Source organism: Anopheles ziemanni, chromosome 2 (genome assembly GCF_943734765.1).
Source record: "Anopheles ziemanni chromosome 2, idAnoZiCoDA_A2_x.2, whole genome shotgun sequence".
Taxonomy (NCBI): domain Eukaryota; kingdom Metazoa; phylum Arthropoda; class Insecta; order Diptera; family Culicidae; genus Anopheles; species Anopheles ziemanni.
The window spans coordinates 58,459,329-58,473,681 of NC_080705.1; the positions used below are offsets into that span (position 1 = coordinate 58,459,329).

The following is a 14,353-nucleotide window of genomic DNA, read 5'->3' on the forward strand; positions in this document are numbered from 1 at the left end:
GAAGCGAAGGATAAGATTAAATTTCGACCACCAGACCCCGACCAAACGAACACTGTGATATGACGACTGGACTATCAACTGACTGAAGGACTGCTCTTTTCCTTACGTGCGCGCCCCACCTCTCCGGAACAAACCATTTGCAATTATTTATTAGCCAACTTGAGAATAGGGCCCAGAATCCTTTTTTGCCTAATAAAACAGATTTTAAATACATACATTACTGCCGGACCATTGCGGTTACGTTTTCTATCATTTTTTGCTTCTGTTCCATTCCCTGATAGTATCCGATCGTTCGGTTGATGTATCGTTGCTGATATTTAACCACAAATTTTTGGCACTGTTGAACCGTTGCACCAACGTAGAGCGTTCGGAAGCGGAAAACATGTTCATCCATCTGGACAGCATGAACAGAAAAATGGTAGGGTTAACAGCTGCCCACCACGGTCTGGCCGGTTAAAACTTACCTGCGTGAGCAACGGAAGTACGCTGGTCACAAAACGATGCGGTCCGTGACGAGTTCGTATGATGCATAGGTGAGTTTTGGCATTAAAATACATCACAAGCAACCTTTGCACGGTGGCGGCCCCATAATTTCCATAGTATTTGGATACTTGTTTTCTCAGATATACTGAAAGCGATTTTGAAGTAACTTTTGGAGCATCATCTTTCGGTCGATTGTCGTATTTTATTTGCACCAAAATGTACCTGGTTAAAGTAAAAAGGGTAAGTGCGAACAGCAATACAGTTACCTAATGAATTCTTGAAATTACCTATGCTTAACGCGCACCATATTTGAGCACTGTTTCTTCTAACAGCAGAATATTCGCTCAGTTCGCTGTAGGCTTTACAAAAATACGTTTTGTTTATGCCACAGATAGCAAATCACAACAAAAAACAAAACGTGTTTGCTTTGTCAAAAGAACTCGAATGCTCAAAAAAGAACGTGGTTCGAGGTTCGAGCAAGTTTGCTACCTATCTGATACACGAACCAATTGGCTACATGACGAAGTTGCTAAGGTTCTTAATGCAAAGCTAGCTGCATCCAGTAATTCTTTGCACCACGTCATTCGATTGGAGGGTTAAAAAGTTGGGCGGGAAAGTTAAATTTTTAAATGTTAGTTTTCCACACCGCGTACATTTTCATCAAATTGTATGTTTTTTGTTCGCTAAAAATAAATTCTAGTGTAATAAATTTGAAAATAATCTTTGACGAGCTTGAATCACCCTGTTGAGGAATTGAAATGATTATTATCAAATATAATAACAATCTGCTGGGACTTACGGACGCCCCGCGCGTACGAGCACCCTGAAGTCAATTGAGGCTAGCACACGCTTCATTTTCCTTCAGACTTTCGTAAAGGAAAGATCGCGTTCCTTTCTCTGTCGGAGAGCGCGTTGTGCACAACTACCCTACGGGTGTACGCAAATAAAAGGAAAGGTGAAAGTTTGTACGCAGAGCAGATATGGCGCATAATCGAGCGTTCCTTGTAGGCGTTGACGTAGGCACCGGCAGTGCACGAGCCGCTTTAGTTAGCGCCAATGGTCAAGTGCTAGAAACATGCGTAAAATCCATCCAGACCTGGAACAGCCAGCCGAATTACTACGAGCAATCGTCGGAGGATATTTGGACGGCTGTTTGCGAGTGCGTCAAGGTACAACAAACTGCTAGTAGCAACTATGAAAGTCACTATTCCACTCATTGCCGCGCTTGGTTCATTATTCTCCGGTCATATTGAGGAAGGGCATAAAAGCGTCAGATTAGTTTATTACCAGAGAGTGTAGATAGGAAGGACGCTAAGGAGATAAGCTCACATTGGTTGACCTCTAGACAAGGGAAAATATCTCAAGTGGATTATAAAAAGAGTGTTTGAATGCGAAAAAGGAAGGCAAGTTGTAAAAATAGGAACAGTTGACAATATAGGTCATCCCTAGTTAAGTTATTGAAAAATAGGATATACATTTCTTTTGTATTAACAACGTTTATTGAATTTTAGAATGTCACCGCCAGAATTCCTAAAGAGAAGATTAAGGGCATTGGCTTCGACGCCACCTGTTCGCTGGTGGTTTTGGACAAAGATATGCAGCCGTTAACGGTGAGTCCTTCGTCCAAGGATAATCAACGGAACATTATCCTCTGGATGGACCACCGTGCGGAAGAGGAAGCACGTTTCATCAACGCAACGCGACACAAGATGCTTAACTACGTCGGGGGCACCATATCGCTCGAGATGGAGATACCGAAGCTGCTCTGGCTGAAGCGTCACATGTACAATGACGCGTGGATTAAGGCGGGTGCATTTTATGACTTACCAGATTACCTTACGTTTCGGGCGACTGGTTCCGATGGACGGTCGATTTGTTCCGCTGTCTGCAAGTGGAACTACGACGCCGAGAGTCGTTCCTGGTGTGAGGATTTTCTGCAATCGATCGGTCTAGCCGAAGAGCTGAGCGGTAACAGTTGGAAGTTAATCGGGTCTCGTGTGTTAAATCCAGGAACGCCGATTGAGGGCGGCCTTTCGGAAGTGGCTGCTCGTGAGCTGGGGTTGCGTGTAGGAACGGCCGTTGCCAGCTCGATGATTGATGCGCATGCTGGAGCACTAGCGCTGCTAGGATGCCACGGTCCCGGAGACGAAAGCAAACTTACGACTAAAATGGCCATTATCTGTGGAACATCGTCGTGCCATATGAGCCTCACGGAAGATCCAGTACTGGCCCCGGGAATTTGGGGACCGTACAAGCATGCCATTATTCCGGGGCTTTATCTCAACGAAGCAGGGCAGAGCGCCACAGGAATATTAATTGATCACATTCTCAAGACCCATCCTTGCTATGGCGAGCTGCTGACAGAGCATGGTTCTAACGGTAAAATATATGCCTATCTCAACGAATTCCTGCTCGAGCTGGCGAAAAATCGTAGTGAATCGTCTGTCCATCGCCTGACGCTAGATTTACACATTTGGCCCGACTTCCACGGCAATCGATCTCCGTTGGCGGATCCCAATCTTAAGGGCATGTTATGCGGCCTAACGATGACTAAGGACGTTCAAAATTTGGCTCTGCTTTATCTCGCACTAATTCAAGCACTTGCGGTAAGAACAGTTCATTTTAATTGAAATTTCCATTTCTGTCAACATGAAATTGTGACGTTTTTCTCTTAACAGTATGGCACGCGACATATACTGCAGGTATTGGAAACATCTGGCCGCAAACCAATCACCTGTATACTGCTTTGTGGTGGATTGAGCAAAAACTCGCTATTTGTACAAGCTCATGCCGATATCTGTTCGGTCCCGGTGTTGCTTCCTACGGAATCAGAAGCGGTTCTGTTAGGATCCGCTATAATGGGAGCGCACGCCGCAGGATTATACGCAAGTTTAGAGGTAAGTAAAGTATTAACATTAAGATGGTTTCTAATACCTATTGCTCGTCTTTTTCAGTTGGCTTCAGCGAATATGGGCGGTAGTGCAACGATCGTGAAACCGGACTTAAGTGAGAGCAATCGTGATTACCACGAACGGAAATATCGTGTATTCCAGCGGATGTACCTCGATCAGCGAGGTTACGAGCGCATAATGAAAGGTTAAATACAGCATATGTGGATGCAAATTCGATGCGCACACTTTATTTGCGAATTCATTCCTACCCTCTCTAAAAATATTCTTACCATTACCGGTTAGGGATTTCGCTCCGCTACTGTTATATGTGAGATGGTGTGTATCAGGCGATAGCCTAAGTAATAAATGCAGCCGCTTTCGTTTCAATGACTGCTCTGCAAACCGGACAATTGTCGTTGATTCTTTGTGCACAGTTTTCACATAAGCATACGTGGCCGCAGGGTAAGCAAATCACCTCTTTAGGGTTTACGACACATACGACGCACAGCTGATCTTCGCTGAGCTCTGGCGGACGCGTACGGGCACGACGCTCCGCACGGGATGCTTCTAATTGTTTGCGCAGCTTCTGTTCTTCCCATTCTTGTTTCTTTCGTTTGTAGAATTTCCTGGCAATTAACCCAATTAATACGACCGATATGGTGCCGCTCAAGATTACCTTCAGCAGTGTGGATGATTTTGCTTCCTGTAAACGCTTCAGCAGCGTACTTTTAGTAGCTGTGGTGAGAAACATTGGCGAGCCGTCGGAGGGCGGGTGCAGCCGGATGCCGGTGTCGTCGAATTCGAGCTCACCAACCGCCGTAATGAAGCTTCCATCGCGTAACATCTCTTCCGTCGTTTGCAAGCCCTTCTGTCGAACTCCGGAAAATAACCCGAACAAATGATCGAACACGCTCAGCGACGATGGTTCGTAATTCTCGTACACCGTGTCCATATCGAGCAGCTCGGCAGATAGGCCATTCACAATCTCGACCCCGTACTTACCGTTGACTAGCTTGAACGGAATTTCATTGGCAGACACGTGAATGATTTGCTTTTCCTGTTGCCAAAACCCGAACATCGCACGGGCCACACGGTGTTCGCTAAAACATACCAGAGAATATTTATTAGCATACTGTCAACGATGGTCAATCGTCGTTCGTCGTTTACTCACGTAAGTGTCATCGTTTGCAGCACACCGGTAACCGACGGGGACATAGCACTTCGCAGTGCCGTCCCGATGGGCGTAACACTCCCCCGGATAACGACATAACCAAGCTTCCGCTCCGGTTCCTTCTTTAACCGCTCGGTCAGCTGGCCATCGATTTGTAATTGCGGTGCATCCTGAAGGGGGTAGCAGAAAGTTATGACATAATGCAGTCACTTTGAGGTTTGTAATACTTACAGGTTCCACTGGAACATTGCCTTACCTTGAGAAGAAGTAAATTTTTCTTTAATTTAAAGTACTGACTGCTGCATATCCCCAACACTAAAAGGTCGACGCCAAGCAGCACCGCCTCCTGAATATATTCCATTTATCGCCGATGCCGTTCGAACGGATTGCTCATTTTGCCTGACGAAAACAAAACACTTCATTTCATCATGGCGGCAGGGTTGTACTTTCGGGCATTCAACAATAAATTAGTAATCATCAACATTGTTGTCGCTTGGATGACACTGGCTTCTCATAAAATAAAATTACTTCGCGTTCCCTTTGCCTATGCCGGACGCTGGAATAAATCTTGTTTTATTCGAATAAAAAAGCAATTGGTGGACTACCCTGGTAGGTCATGATTTGTCGGGAATACTACCTGGATAAAGAAAACAGTAGCCCTGTGTCGCTGTGTGTGGCAGAAATGTCAAGTGGAATGTTTTTCTGTCGTAGTTTGGATGTTATTTTTTGTGACCGATCGACGAACGAGCCAGCGTTTCGTGTGATTTAGGAAAAACCTTGGCCGTTTTCGTCGGGCGCACTTGTGGGTTGTGTATTCCCGTGCTGTCTGTTGGTTGTGTGTGGTAATACGTACCTTTTTTGTTTACTTTATCGCTTCTGGAAGCCTGTAAAAATATCGTACGAAAGAAGGTGCACACGACTCCGTAAGCGAGCTTACGGTTAGTTAGCGCTGACGTGTAGCCAAAAGCAGTGTCTAGTGATTATTTTTTTGCGTCAGAACCATCGGAAACAACTCAAAATAGAGACTCCTGTAATCTTTCCCAGTCCATCTGTATTATGGTTTTGAGCGTAACACTATCCTTGAAAGAATACGGCAGTGTATATTGTTTATCAAGGAACTAGTGTACTCATGAGAAGAATACACATTCTTCTATTATCGTTTTCTGTGCCATCAATATTGGAAATAGTGTAATATACTGCTAACGTAAGCTTGCAACTACACTTTGTACGCCGCTCAAATACAACAACTGTGCTTTCGCGAACTAAACAGTCTAGAACCACTCTTGAGTAAAGTATCGAAGCGGAAGTTTTCTATTTTCTTTCGGTTCGAAGCAGATCCGTTTGCTCTACCACGCTGCGATAGGACGCAGGATATCGGTGCTCCACAATGACGAACCAGAAACCGACTGCTACTTGCCGGCTAAAACAGGACTACATGCGCTTGAAGCGAGATCCAGGTAAGGCTCTGCTGGTAATCCATTATGAACCTGGCATAATTTAACCTATCCTCGTCCACAGTGCCGTACATCACAGCCGAACCGCTGCCTTCTAACATCCTGGAATGGCATTATGTGATCAAAGGGCCAGAAGATTCACCGTACCACGGAGGCTACTACCACGGGACGCTGCTGTTCACGAAAGAATTCCCCTTCAAGCCACCGTCGATCTACATGACGACACCGAACGGACGATTCAAAACTAACAAACGGCTTTGCTTGAGCATATCGGACTTCCATCCGGACACTTGGAATCCGGCCTGGTCCGTCGCTACCATTCTGACGGGCCTGCTGAGCTTCATGCTCGAGACGACCCCGACGATGGGTTCATGCGAGTCGACGACCTACGAGAAGCGCCGTTATGCGCAACAGTCGCTCGAGTTCAACATGAAGAACGAAGTCTTTCAGGAACTGTTCCCCGAGATTTGCGAAGAGATCACCGAGCGGTTGCAGAAGATCGAAGAACAGAGAAAACTGGCTGCCACGGCGGGGGAAAGCGCGTCCAGTAGTACCGAGGCTGCCACCGGAGGTGGAGAGGCTGCCGATGGGGGCTTGTTTGTTCCCGGACGGTCCAGTGCGGACGACAGCAACATCTGGCATTCACTCTACACGAATTTGATCCTTTTGGTTGGCTTCGTTGTGTTTGCGTTTATAGTACATTACGTTATCAAAACTATGAACATTTAATAATGGGCCCTTACAAAAGCGGTGCGGTGTAGGATATGTTTGGTCGACTAAAAGAGGTTACGCCTTGCCAGGGGTTTTGCCGGTTCAGCACGCTCACGGTGCTTGCTGTGTCGCGTAGAGCGTGACCGTTGCCTACCCTTAAACTAGTGAAAGCTTTTTATTCTTCTGACCAAACAGACCTCCAAGAGGTAGAACATACAGATACAATTCTTAACGTTTGGTAAGCGGTATAAATTATATGTTAGTTTATCAGGCTTTCTAAATCGTTTAGGACTCCACGTGGCAACCGTTTTCATCCGTTACAAATACCAAACAAAAATGCTAGCAATAGAATCACGGAACTGCTAGAACCGACAGAGTGTAATACGAAAAACAATGGTAGCGGGTCTGCATAACTTTCGCTGTAAAGTGGATTAATATGAAAGAACCAACTCGTCAGAAGAGTTTGGAGCAAGGGGTAATGAAAGCAGTAAATATAAATACCTATATGGTCACTGTATCGTTCCGAGAGGAAACCTGTTGTAAGATAATTATATTTTAACCTGTTATTTTGCACCTTCAGCGGAACGAAGCCATCCGCCAACTATTCACGGGATTAAACCGACCCGGGGTAAACAAGAGCTAAGAGAATCCAAAAAACCAAATCCAAACTAGCTGATGGTAAAAGTGTTAATTACGACAGGAGTGTGAAGCCATAGTGATCGACTCTTTGTTCCGTGGTGTGGCTGTGCTCTTTAACAAGAAAGTTCTAATAAAGCATGTTTATCGATCAGTTTGTCGATACTGACGAGAAGAAATTCTCATGTACTTCATATGTGGGGGTAAACTAGATGCGCAAATAATCATCATGTTTATGACAGGAAAGACGGAAAACAACTTCCGTGACTAAAATTCCGGGGCATGGTTTGATCGCTTACGTGGACGCGGGAGGCAATTAAGGTGGAAGATAAAATTAGTCAAACATAAACAATTTTACCGTTGCACAGTAAACAACGGTAGTAAATAAGTAAGAAGAAACAACAAATTTTGTCGCTATACAGTATTTATTTGAAAATTGAAAATAAACCGGTACACTACCAGTGACGATACGGATCGATTACGGCGCTATTGGTTGGTCCTTTTTATCAGAACTTAACGAAAGATTTTCGCATGGAACTGCATGAACTCCAATGAACATTGGATGAGGACAAAGCAAAACCCGTTGGCAATTTGCAGAGGATTTCATTGATTTTATTTGCTGGGTGCCACTGGTCTTAAAATAGTACTACTTCTAATTATTCTTTTCTATTTTGACTTTCACGACACGATGAACATCCCGAGCAACAGGAACACGCATTTCTAATCGTCATCCCGAAGTTTTAGTTACGTTCGTCAGCGCGTGCCTTCATACGCGTGATGAAAGCTGCACCCTTGTTTTTACGAAAACTTTCGTACGGATCAGCTGGATTGTGCGCCTCGTGCCGGAACGGTTCAATCGTTGCCCCGAGCCCTATCCGGTCGCCACCCATGCTGCCTCCCGAGCCACCTGCCCCAACTGAGCCCATGCCGCCGCCGCCTCCACCACCACCAACAACACCACCACCAACACCACCGCCACCACCGCTACCACCATTACCGCCACCAATGCCTCCTCCCTTCATTACATGATGCACCGGGTGACCGCTACCACCGGGTTTACTGGTTTCCTCAAGGAAATTACTGGGCTTCATGTACCCGCCTCCACCAAAGCTGGGCGGAGTGGGCGATCGCCTTACTTCCCGACCACCACGATCACGATGGTCACGATCCACACCTGCGGAACCCCCAGCAGTACCGGATCCTCCGCGGCGTACTGGAGACCGACTGCGGCCTCTACGTCCCGTAATTGAAGCACCGGACGATGGAGAACGTCGCGAGGGCGAACGGGATCGCGAACGGGACCGAGATCGGCTACCCGAGCGACGGTTACGATGATGGTGGCGTTGGTTATTGCGAACGGTTCCGCTGATGGTACCGTGCATCGCTGGCTGCTGCAGTTGCTGCTGATGGTGCTGGAGAGCTCCTCCCGGCACACTGTCGGACGGTGAACGCGATCGGGAGCGCGATCGCGAGCGGCTCTTGGAGCGGTAGGTACGCTTTTTCTGCTTCTTGGTGGCCTTCAGCAAGTCTGGATCGATTGGCGAGGGCGAGCGTGATCGTTCGCGTACACCCCGCTCAAGTTCATCCTCCTTCTGCTTGCGGGAAGCATTTTTTACCTTGAAATATTCGTACAGTGCAAGCTTCTCCCATCCTTCCCTACAATAATGTGTTGCGGTGGAGAGAACGAACGTGTTAATTTGATTATGATATACAATAAGTTTTACAATGAAACACACACATACCCATCACGTGGCCTCTCGTGGCTCGGCGGTGCGTAGAACGCTTCGACGGCACCCATCAGCCGATCGTTCGTGGGCGTTGGCGGTGGGAGACGAATCTCGTCCGGATCTAGTGGATGGTAGTTGAAGTCCTCCAGCCGAATCAGTGGAACCATCAATCCGGCCGGTAGTTCAAAGTAAGGAATTTTCACCGGTTGTGGGGCCGCGACCGGCGTGTCTCCATCGGAACCTTCACCGAGTGCTTGCTTCTGATGATCGTTTTGCTGATCTGGCTGGTGTTCCGAATGGTGATGATGCTGGTCAAACTCGTCTCTGTCGCGATCGTCGTGCATCAACAAGCCTGACGATCCCATCGGTCGATCGTGTCGCTCGTCGTGATCTCCGTCCAGCCCGGGGTGATGATGCTGCTGATGGTGCTGATCCCCACTACTATTGCTGTTGCTGTTGTGCATCCCATCGGCTTGATGATTCGATGCAGGCCCGTATTGAAAGTTGGGCGGTGGACGCGAAAGATCCGGAATTGGGAAGTTGGGCGGAGGCTGCGTGTAGTCGGAGCCGCCACCACCATCAGCATCGCGTCCCGATGGCGGAGGTTGGAGAGGTGAAATGTTATTCGCACCACTCTGTACCATTCCCCCCGGACCACCATTGCCCCCAGAAACAGGGCCGTTGTCTGTAATATTTTTGAGTTTTTGCAATGCCGCGGATAGCAGATCAAAGTTTATGTTTTGATCGAGAAGAGATGGTATCTGACCTCCTGTTCCTCCACCAACACCACCACCACCAGCTCCCGGTCCTCCGCCGGGTGCAGCAACTCCTACTCCACCTCGATCTCCGACCGGCAGTTGCTGGGGTACCGACGAAGCAGAAGATACCAACACTCCTACCGGTGGACCTCCGATTGCACCACCGGGTGGTCCGTTGGCTGTGCTGCCATTGTTGGCTCCGACTACGGCTGCCATGAGTTCGGGCATGAGGGGTGGCGGTATTTGTGAAAGGCCTGCCTTACGGGCATGCTGCTCGAGCTGCTGCTGCTTTTGTTTCTCCAGTAGAGCGATCTGTTGCGTCGCATGCTGAACGAATGCTTGATGCTGCTGTTGATAACTAGAAACGGTGAAAGAGAGGAACACACATTCGTTATTCTTCCACAATATTTGGCGGGTTGACTAAATTTGTACCCACTTTTCGAAGGTGGTTTTTGTGGCTTGGTGAATCGCTGCCACAACGTTCGCGTGCTGCGTCATTAGACTGGTTTGATATTCCTGCAGCGAGGACGGAGGAGACTTCAGCTTGGAAATGACACAGGCGTCGAAAAAATTGCCTTTCGATTCCCAAAGCGAAAGGAGTTTGGACAGTTTTCCTCTTTGCTCCTCGTTGGCGGCTGCTGGGACAGGGACCAAATAAATAAGTAAAACAAAACAGTTGGCATAAGAAATAAGAAGCTATTGCCCTAATCTACGGAAGCAAGCACTTACTAATTTTTGCATTGCAGAACATCGGTATTACCGCACTCTCCAGACACTTTTTCAGCTCGTCGGCGTTTTTCCGGATGCTGTAAGAGTGGTTACTAAGTATGTGTTCTTTGTTTAAAAAAAACTGCACTAAAAAAGCATCGCAAGCCAATTATCACGTGGAAGGAGTAAACATTAGGTCCGAGGATAACGCGTTAAAAGGGTTAATGTGCGCGCGACTACGTTCTACGATGTTTACTTTTATTCTTCTAATTCATCTGATGCTATGTCTGGACCGTTTCAAATCTGTATTATTCCAATTGACTATTTTTCAAAAACTATGCTATTTTTAAGTATTTTCTGATAATGGATGTCGTAAATTAACAAAAAAGGTTGTAGATAAAACAACAAAACAAAGACAACCGAAAATGATTTTTAAAGAGTTGAAAAACAACACCAAAGTTGAATAATAATTGCCGTTTTGAATCTTATGTTTAAAAACAAAATTAATTTTGTTTCTATTAATCGGTCTTGGAAAAAAGCGTGGGGAAATATGATGCAAATCAAAAGCGTTAACAATGCGATTAGTTTTTGGCTGCAAGGCTAACGATTGGTTACTATATGTTTTTAATGCATAAACCACTCAAAAAAAAAAAAAAAAACAATTACACAACACTGGGTGGTAATACGTACGGGAGCAAAAGGAATTAAAAGAAAATGGAAGCAAGAGCACTTACCAATGATGTATAACATCATTTACTAAATATATCAGGTGCAATTTTTGTGTAAATAAAACTCCAGCTATTAACGCCCTATAAGTAGATAGATAAAGATCGGAAAAACGAAAGTTCGCAAAAGTCTTTTTGCTGTCCTGCTTTTATCAAAAATTCTTCGTCGATATTGGGGCCGTGGTTCGAAAGGGTTGAACTGGGTCCGAAACTTTAGAAGCAACCTGACGGATCAAGTTCGATTGTTGGTGATTGTGTACACGATATGTGTATATTTTGTTGGTCCAATTTTGTTCCTGATTCGTCTAATTTTGTTTTTTTTTTTCGTTTCGTTTAGGTTTGTCTGTTAAAAATACAAACATTTGATCACATTAGTCCTACCGGTGTTACTTGGAAAATTGAAGTCTCATTGGAATGCCTTAGGCTTTAGTCGTATTGTTTATCTGATTGCATACTTCGTTCCCAAGCATACGTCGATCGGTCTGTGTCATTCCCCTTTCGAACACACAAGCACACCCAATTCAGTCCGCGTGTGAAACGGATGAACAGATTTTGAGCACAATTCCAAAATCACACAAACATATAGATAGAAATAAAACGAAGGACATTTAATAAAGGGCAATAAACGGTATATGATGATTACTTTCTCAAAAGATACTGCGAAATAATTTGACATTTTCCCGAATCGGTACAATGCTGTAAAATCCAGCCTTTTCCTAAAATTGTAATTAACAAAAAAATATATGTAGATTGAAATTTGTCATTAGAAACATGGGATGTTAGTTTTGGTAATGAATATTGTGTTTTGTTTTGGGACGTTTTATAATCTAGTAAAAATGGTAGGGATTTTTTAAATGTGTGGGAATGCAGTGGGAAGTGGAAACATAAACTATTCGCGCAATATCATTTTCAGCAGAGCGAAGGGAACAGATACGTGCTGTTTAAAGTTTCGGTTCGATAAAGGCGCCGGTTTGGACATAAATGTTTTTTATAAATTTGTAACGTTTTATTTAATAGTAGAAAAATATATTACTTGCAAGGTATTCTCAGATAGTTTTTCTCTTTACAAAACTTGTTTGATAAATTCTATGAACAAAGAAACAACCAATAATCATAACCTTCGATATCAATGTTCTTAAACTGATTTGATAGTACATCAAAATTGTAATGTGTTCATAGAAACCAGCGCGAGGTAGCAGATCAACAGAAGAAATGGAAACAAATATAACATGTGCAATCAGAAAAGGGATCGAAAAAGTTTAATGACCAAAGAAGGGTTTGCGCGACGAAGGATCTACGCAACGACAATACGGATAGTGTTCAAGCTCGTAGTAGAGAGGCATGAAGGCAAAAGGGAATTTTCGTTGTTTGTTTCATTTTCTGCGAATGTAAACCGAAAGGAAAACGAGAACGGGATAGGGAACGACCAACTTACCATTGGAGATACTGTCTTTCGTGCAGGAATCGATGATCGGCTGCAGTTTAGTGTCAAATTCGTGCAATGAAATATTGTTTTCTTTCGCCTGTGCGAGCAACATTTCTTCCTGAGCCCTCGTGAGGGATTCATCAATCTGTACTTGCTGCTGCTGTAGCAGAACCTACGGGAGCGAAAGTAAAATGGGAACAGTAGAATTGAAAGCTATGATGCGGCTTATATTATAACAAATACCCCATGTTGTGCTGTGAGATTCATTTCCGACTGGCGTATTTGCTCGCTGAGCGTTTGTTGCTGTTTTGTGAGTGCTTCAAGTTGTGCCGTAAGCTGACTGTTCAGGTTATTCGGTCCAAGGGGCAAGGCCGGATTTGGCGGACCAGAATTGACCGGGGGTGGATTGGACCAGATTTGGGCCATTGTGTTGGTGGATCCGCTTCCATTTGGGTTGGATGGTGGCGCTAGTTGTGATGGATGCTGCACTTGCGATTGGTGCTGCTGTTGCTGCTGCTGTAAAGCACCGGGCGGTAGTTGTGTCTGTGGCGGTGGTTGCTGTGGAAATCCAGCAAGTAATGATGGAATCCCGTGTTGTCCCATTAAAGGAGGGAGGGACATGTTTGGTTGCGGTTGTTGTTGCTGCTGCTGCTGCTGTTTCATCACTACAAAACCAGCGAAAGTATATATGTAGGCTCTAGATTCGTACGACTTGTGTCGAAGGTTTGTGGATCACTTACTGGCTTGTTTTGTAATCACTTTGTACTGATAATAGTTGTAAAATTCGCCACCGTAGAGAAATTCAAACTTTGGATTGCCTCGCTGTTTGGACTTGGTCATCGATTCAAACTCGGGTCCATTGCGAGCCACAAAGTCGGCAAGCTTATCGATAATATTCCGCTGTTCGATATCTGTGAAATTGATTTCCAATCGAAGGAAACACATGATTTGAAAAAAACACATATGAACGTAAAACTACTACCATTCTTCAGCAAAACAAAGTGAACTCTCAAAATCACTTTACGCACTTACCATTTGGTGCAAGAGGTGGTATTTCCATCGTCTAAAAAAAAACCGGCAAAAAAAGATAACAAAAGAAAAAACTAAAACCTAACTACCGCACCAGCCACTTTTCATTGAGCCGGACTTTTTCCGATATGAATTTTAAAGAAGCTCTCACTTTGGAGCAGGAAAATTTTAGCTTATTTGCCTCGAACGACGAATATCGCAGACCGTGAAAAGAGACGCCATTTACAACTTTGGCAGCTCCGCAATAGTGTTGGTAGATCTAGATCTACAGGATTGGATACCATTTTTTCGGATTCGGAGCAGATTTGATTCACATGGTTAAATACCAATCAGTTTTGATTTAACTCGATCCTGACTTGATTTGATTCAGATTTCGGTAAAATGTCTCATAATATTATACATGCTCGCTCTGGGATAAAGCTCAATGTTTTTGCACGATGGATAAAATTTTAATGGTAATCCTCTCATATTTGTTCTTGGACCAAAATAAATGCCGTTATTGTATAACATCGAGTAAATCAATTAATCTTTGCATATTTCTCACTAAGGGCTAAAGTGTTGGAGTTAAATTTATGTAAATAATTGCAAAAATTTTACAAACGATATGACAAAATCGGCAAGTTCGATGTGCACG

General features: G+C 44.8%; 5 protein-coding genes across 5 annotated transcripts; 2 read left to right on the forward strand and 3 right to left on the reverse strand.

Moving 5' to 3' along the window:
- Window positions 1-190: 190 nt before the first annotated feature.
- On the reverse strand, window positions 191-790 carry LOC131282341 (ribonuclease P/MRP protein subunit POP5). The gene is made up of 3 exons (XM_058311774.1): window positions 771-790; window positions 465-705; window positions 191-394 (listed from the first exon to the last, which is right to left on the reverse strand). The coding sequence occupies exons 1-3, from the start codon at window positions 788-790 to the stop codon at window positions 218-220; spliced, it is 438 nt and encodes a 145-aa protein (XP_058167757.1). The 3' UTR covers window positions 191-217.
- Window positions 791-1,463: 673 nt separating this feature from the next.
- Window positions 1,464-3,584, forward strand: LOC131282338 (FGGY carbohydrate kinase domain-containing protein). Its single transcript, XM_058311771.1, has 4 exons — window positions 1,464-1,652; window positions 1,995-3,089; window positions 3,162-3,380; window positions 3,438-3,584. Exons 1-4 carry the CDS (start codon window positions 1,464-1,466, stop codon window positions 3,582-3,584), a joined length of 1,650 nt encoding a protein of 549 aa, XP_058167754.1.
- Window positions 3,585-3,657: 73 nt separating this feature from the next.
- Window positions 3,658-4,936, reverse strand: LOC131282339 (mitochondrial E3 ubiquitin protein ligase 1). Its single transcript, XM_058311772.1, has 3 exons — window positions 4,802-4,936; window positions 4,546-4,715; window positions 3,658-4,474 (listed from the first exon to the last, which is right to left on the reverse strand). The coding sequence occupies exons 1-3, from the start codon at window positions 4,904-4,906 to the stop codon at window positions 3,730-3,732; spliced, it is 1,020 nt and encodes a 339-aa protein (XP_058167755.1). The 5' UTR covers window positions 4,907-4,936; the 3' UTR covers window positions 3,658-3,729.
- Window positions 4,937-5,874: 938 nt separating this feature from the next.
- On the forward strand, window positions 5,875-7,330 carry LOC131282340 (ubiquitin-conjugating enzyme E2 J2). The gene is made up of 2 exons (XM_058311773.1): window positions 5,875-6,002; window positions 6,064-7,330. The coding sequence occupies exons 1-2, from the start codon at window positions 5,933-5,935 to the stop codon at window positions 6,726-6,728; spliced, it is 735 nt and encodes a 244-aa protein (XP_058167756.1). The 5' UTR covers window positions 5,875-5,932; the 3' UTR covers window positions 6,729-7,330.
- Window positions 7,331-7,770: 440 nt separating this feature from the next.
- Window positions 7,771-13,826, reverse strand: LOC131283009 (calcium homeostasis endoplasmic reticulum protein). Its single transcript, XM_058312566.1, has 11 exons — window positions 13,723-13,826; window positions 13,431-13,601; window positions 12,934-13,355; window positions 12,700-12,862; window positions 11,908-11,980; window positions 11,274-11,348; window positions 10,561-10,652; window positions 10,268-10,466; window positions 9,089-10,189; window positions 8,311-9,002; window positions 7,771-8,253 (listed from the first exon to the last, which is right to left on the reverse strand). The coding sequence occupies exons 1-11, from the start codon at window positions 13,748-13,750 to the stop codon at window positions 8,087-8,089; spliced, it is 3,183 nt and encodes a 1,060-aa protein (XP_058168549.1). The 5' UTR covers window positions 13,751-13,826; the 3' UTR covers window positions 7,771-8,086.
- Between the last annotated feature and the right edge of the window lie 527 nt (window positions 13,827-14,353).

Excerpts from the sequence above, each read along its gene's own strand:
- LOC131282341 (XM_058311774.1), bottom strand. The coding sequence starts at position 790 with ATGGTGCGCGTTAAGCATAG. Across the intron at positions 706-770 it reads ATGGTGCGCGTTAAGCATAG|GTACATTTTGGTGCAAATAA; the intron begins GTAATTTCAAGA and ends TACTTTAACCAG. Across the intron at positions 395-464 it reads TACTTCCGTTGCTCACGCAG|ATGGATGAACATGTTTTCCG; the intron begins GTAAGTTTTAAC and ends CATGCTGTCCAG.
- LOC131282338 (XM_058311771.1), top strand. The coding sequence starts at position 1,464 with ATGGCGCATAATCGAGCGTTCCTTGTAGGCGTTGACGTAGGCACCGGC. Across the intron at positions 3,090-3,161 it reads CACTAATTCAAGCACTTGCG|TATGGCACGCGACATATACT; the intron begins GTAAGAACAGTT and ends TTCTCTTAACAG. Across the intron at positions 3,381-3,437 it reads GATTATACGCAAGTTTAGAG|TTGGCTTCAGCGAATATGGG; the intron begins GTAAGTAAAGTA and ends CGTCTTTTTCAG.
- LOC131282339 (XM_058311772.1), bottom strand. The coding sequence starts at position 4,906 with ATGGAATATATTCAGGAGGCGGTGCTGCTTGGCGTCGACCTTTTAGTG. Across the intron at positions 4,716-4,801 it reads AAAATTTACTTCTTCTCAAG|GATGCACCGCAATTACAAAT; the intron begins GTAAGGCAATGT and ends TACCCCCTTCAG. Across the intron at positions 4,475-4,545 it reads CTGCAAACGATGACACTTAC|CGAACACCGTGTGGCCCGTG; the intron begins GTGAGTAAACGA and ends GGTATGTTTTAG.
- LOC131282340 (XM_058311773.1), top strand. The coding sequence starts at position 5,933 with ATGACGAACCAGAAACCGACTGCTACTTGCCGGCTAAAACAGGACTAC. Across the intron at positions 6,003-6,063 it reads GCGCTTGAAGCGAGATCCAG|TGCCGTACATCACAGCCGAA; the intron begins GTAAGGCTCTGC and ends CCTCGTCCACAG.
- LOC131283009 (XM_058312566.1), bottom strand. The coding sequence starts at position 13,750 with ATGGAAATACCACCTCTTGCACCAAATG. Across the intron at positions 11,349-11,907 it reads TCGCAGTATCTTTTGAGAAA|GGCGTTAATAGCTGGAGTTT; the intron begins GTAATCATCATA and ends ATCTACTTATAG. Across the intron at positions 10,190-10,267 it reads ACAAAAACCACCTTCGAAAA|TTATCAACAGCAGCATCAAG; the intron begins GTGGGTACAAAT and ends CACCGTTTCTAG.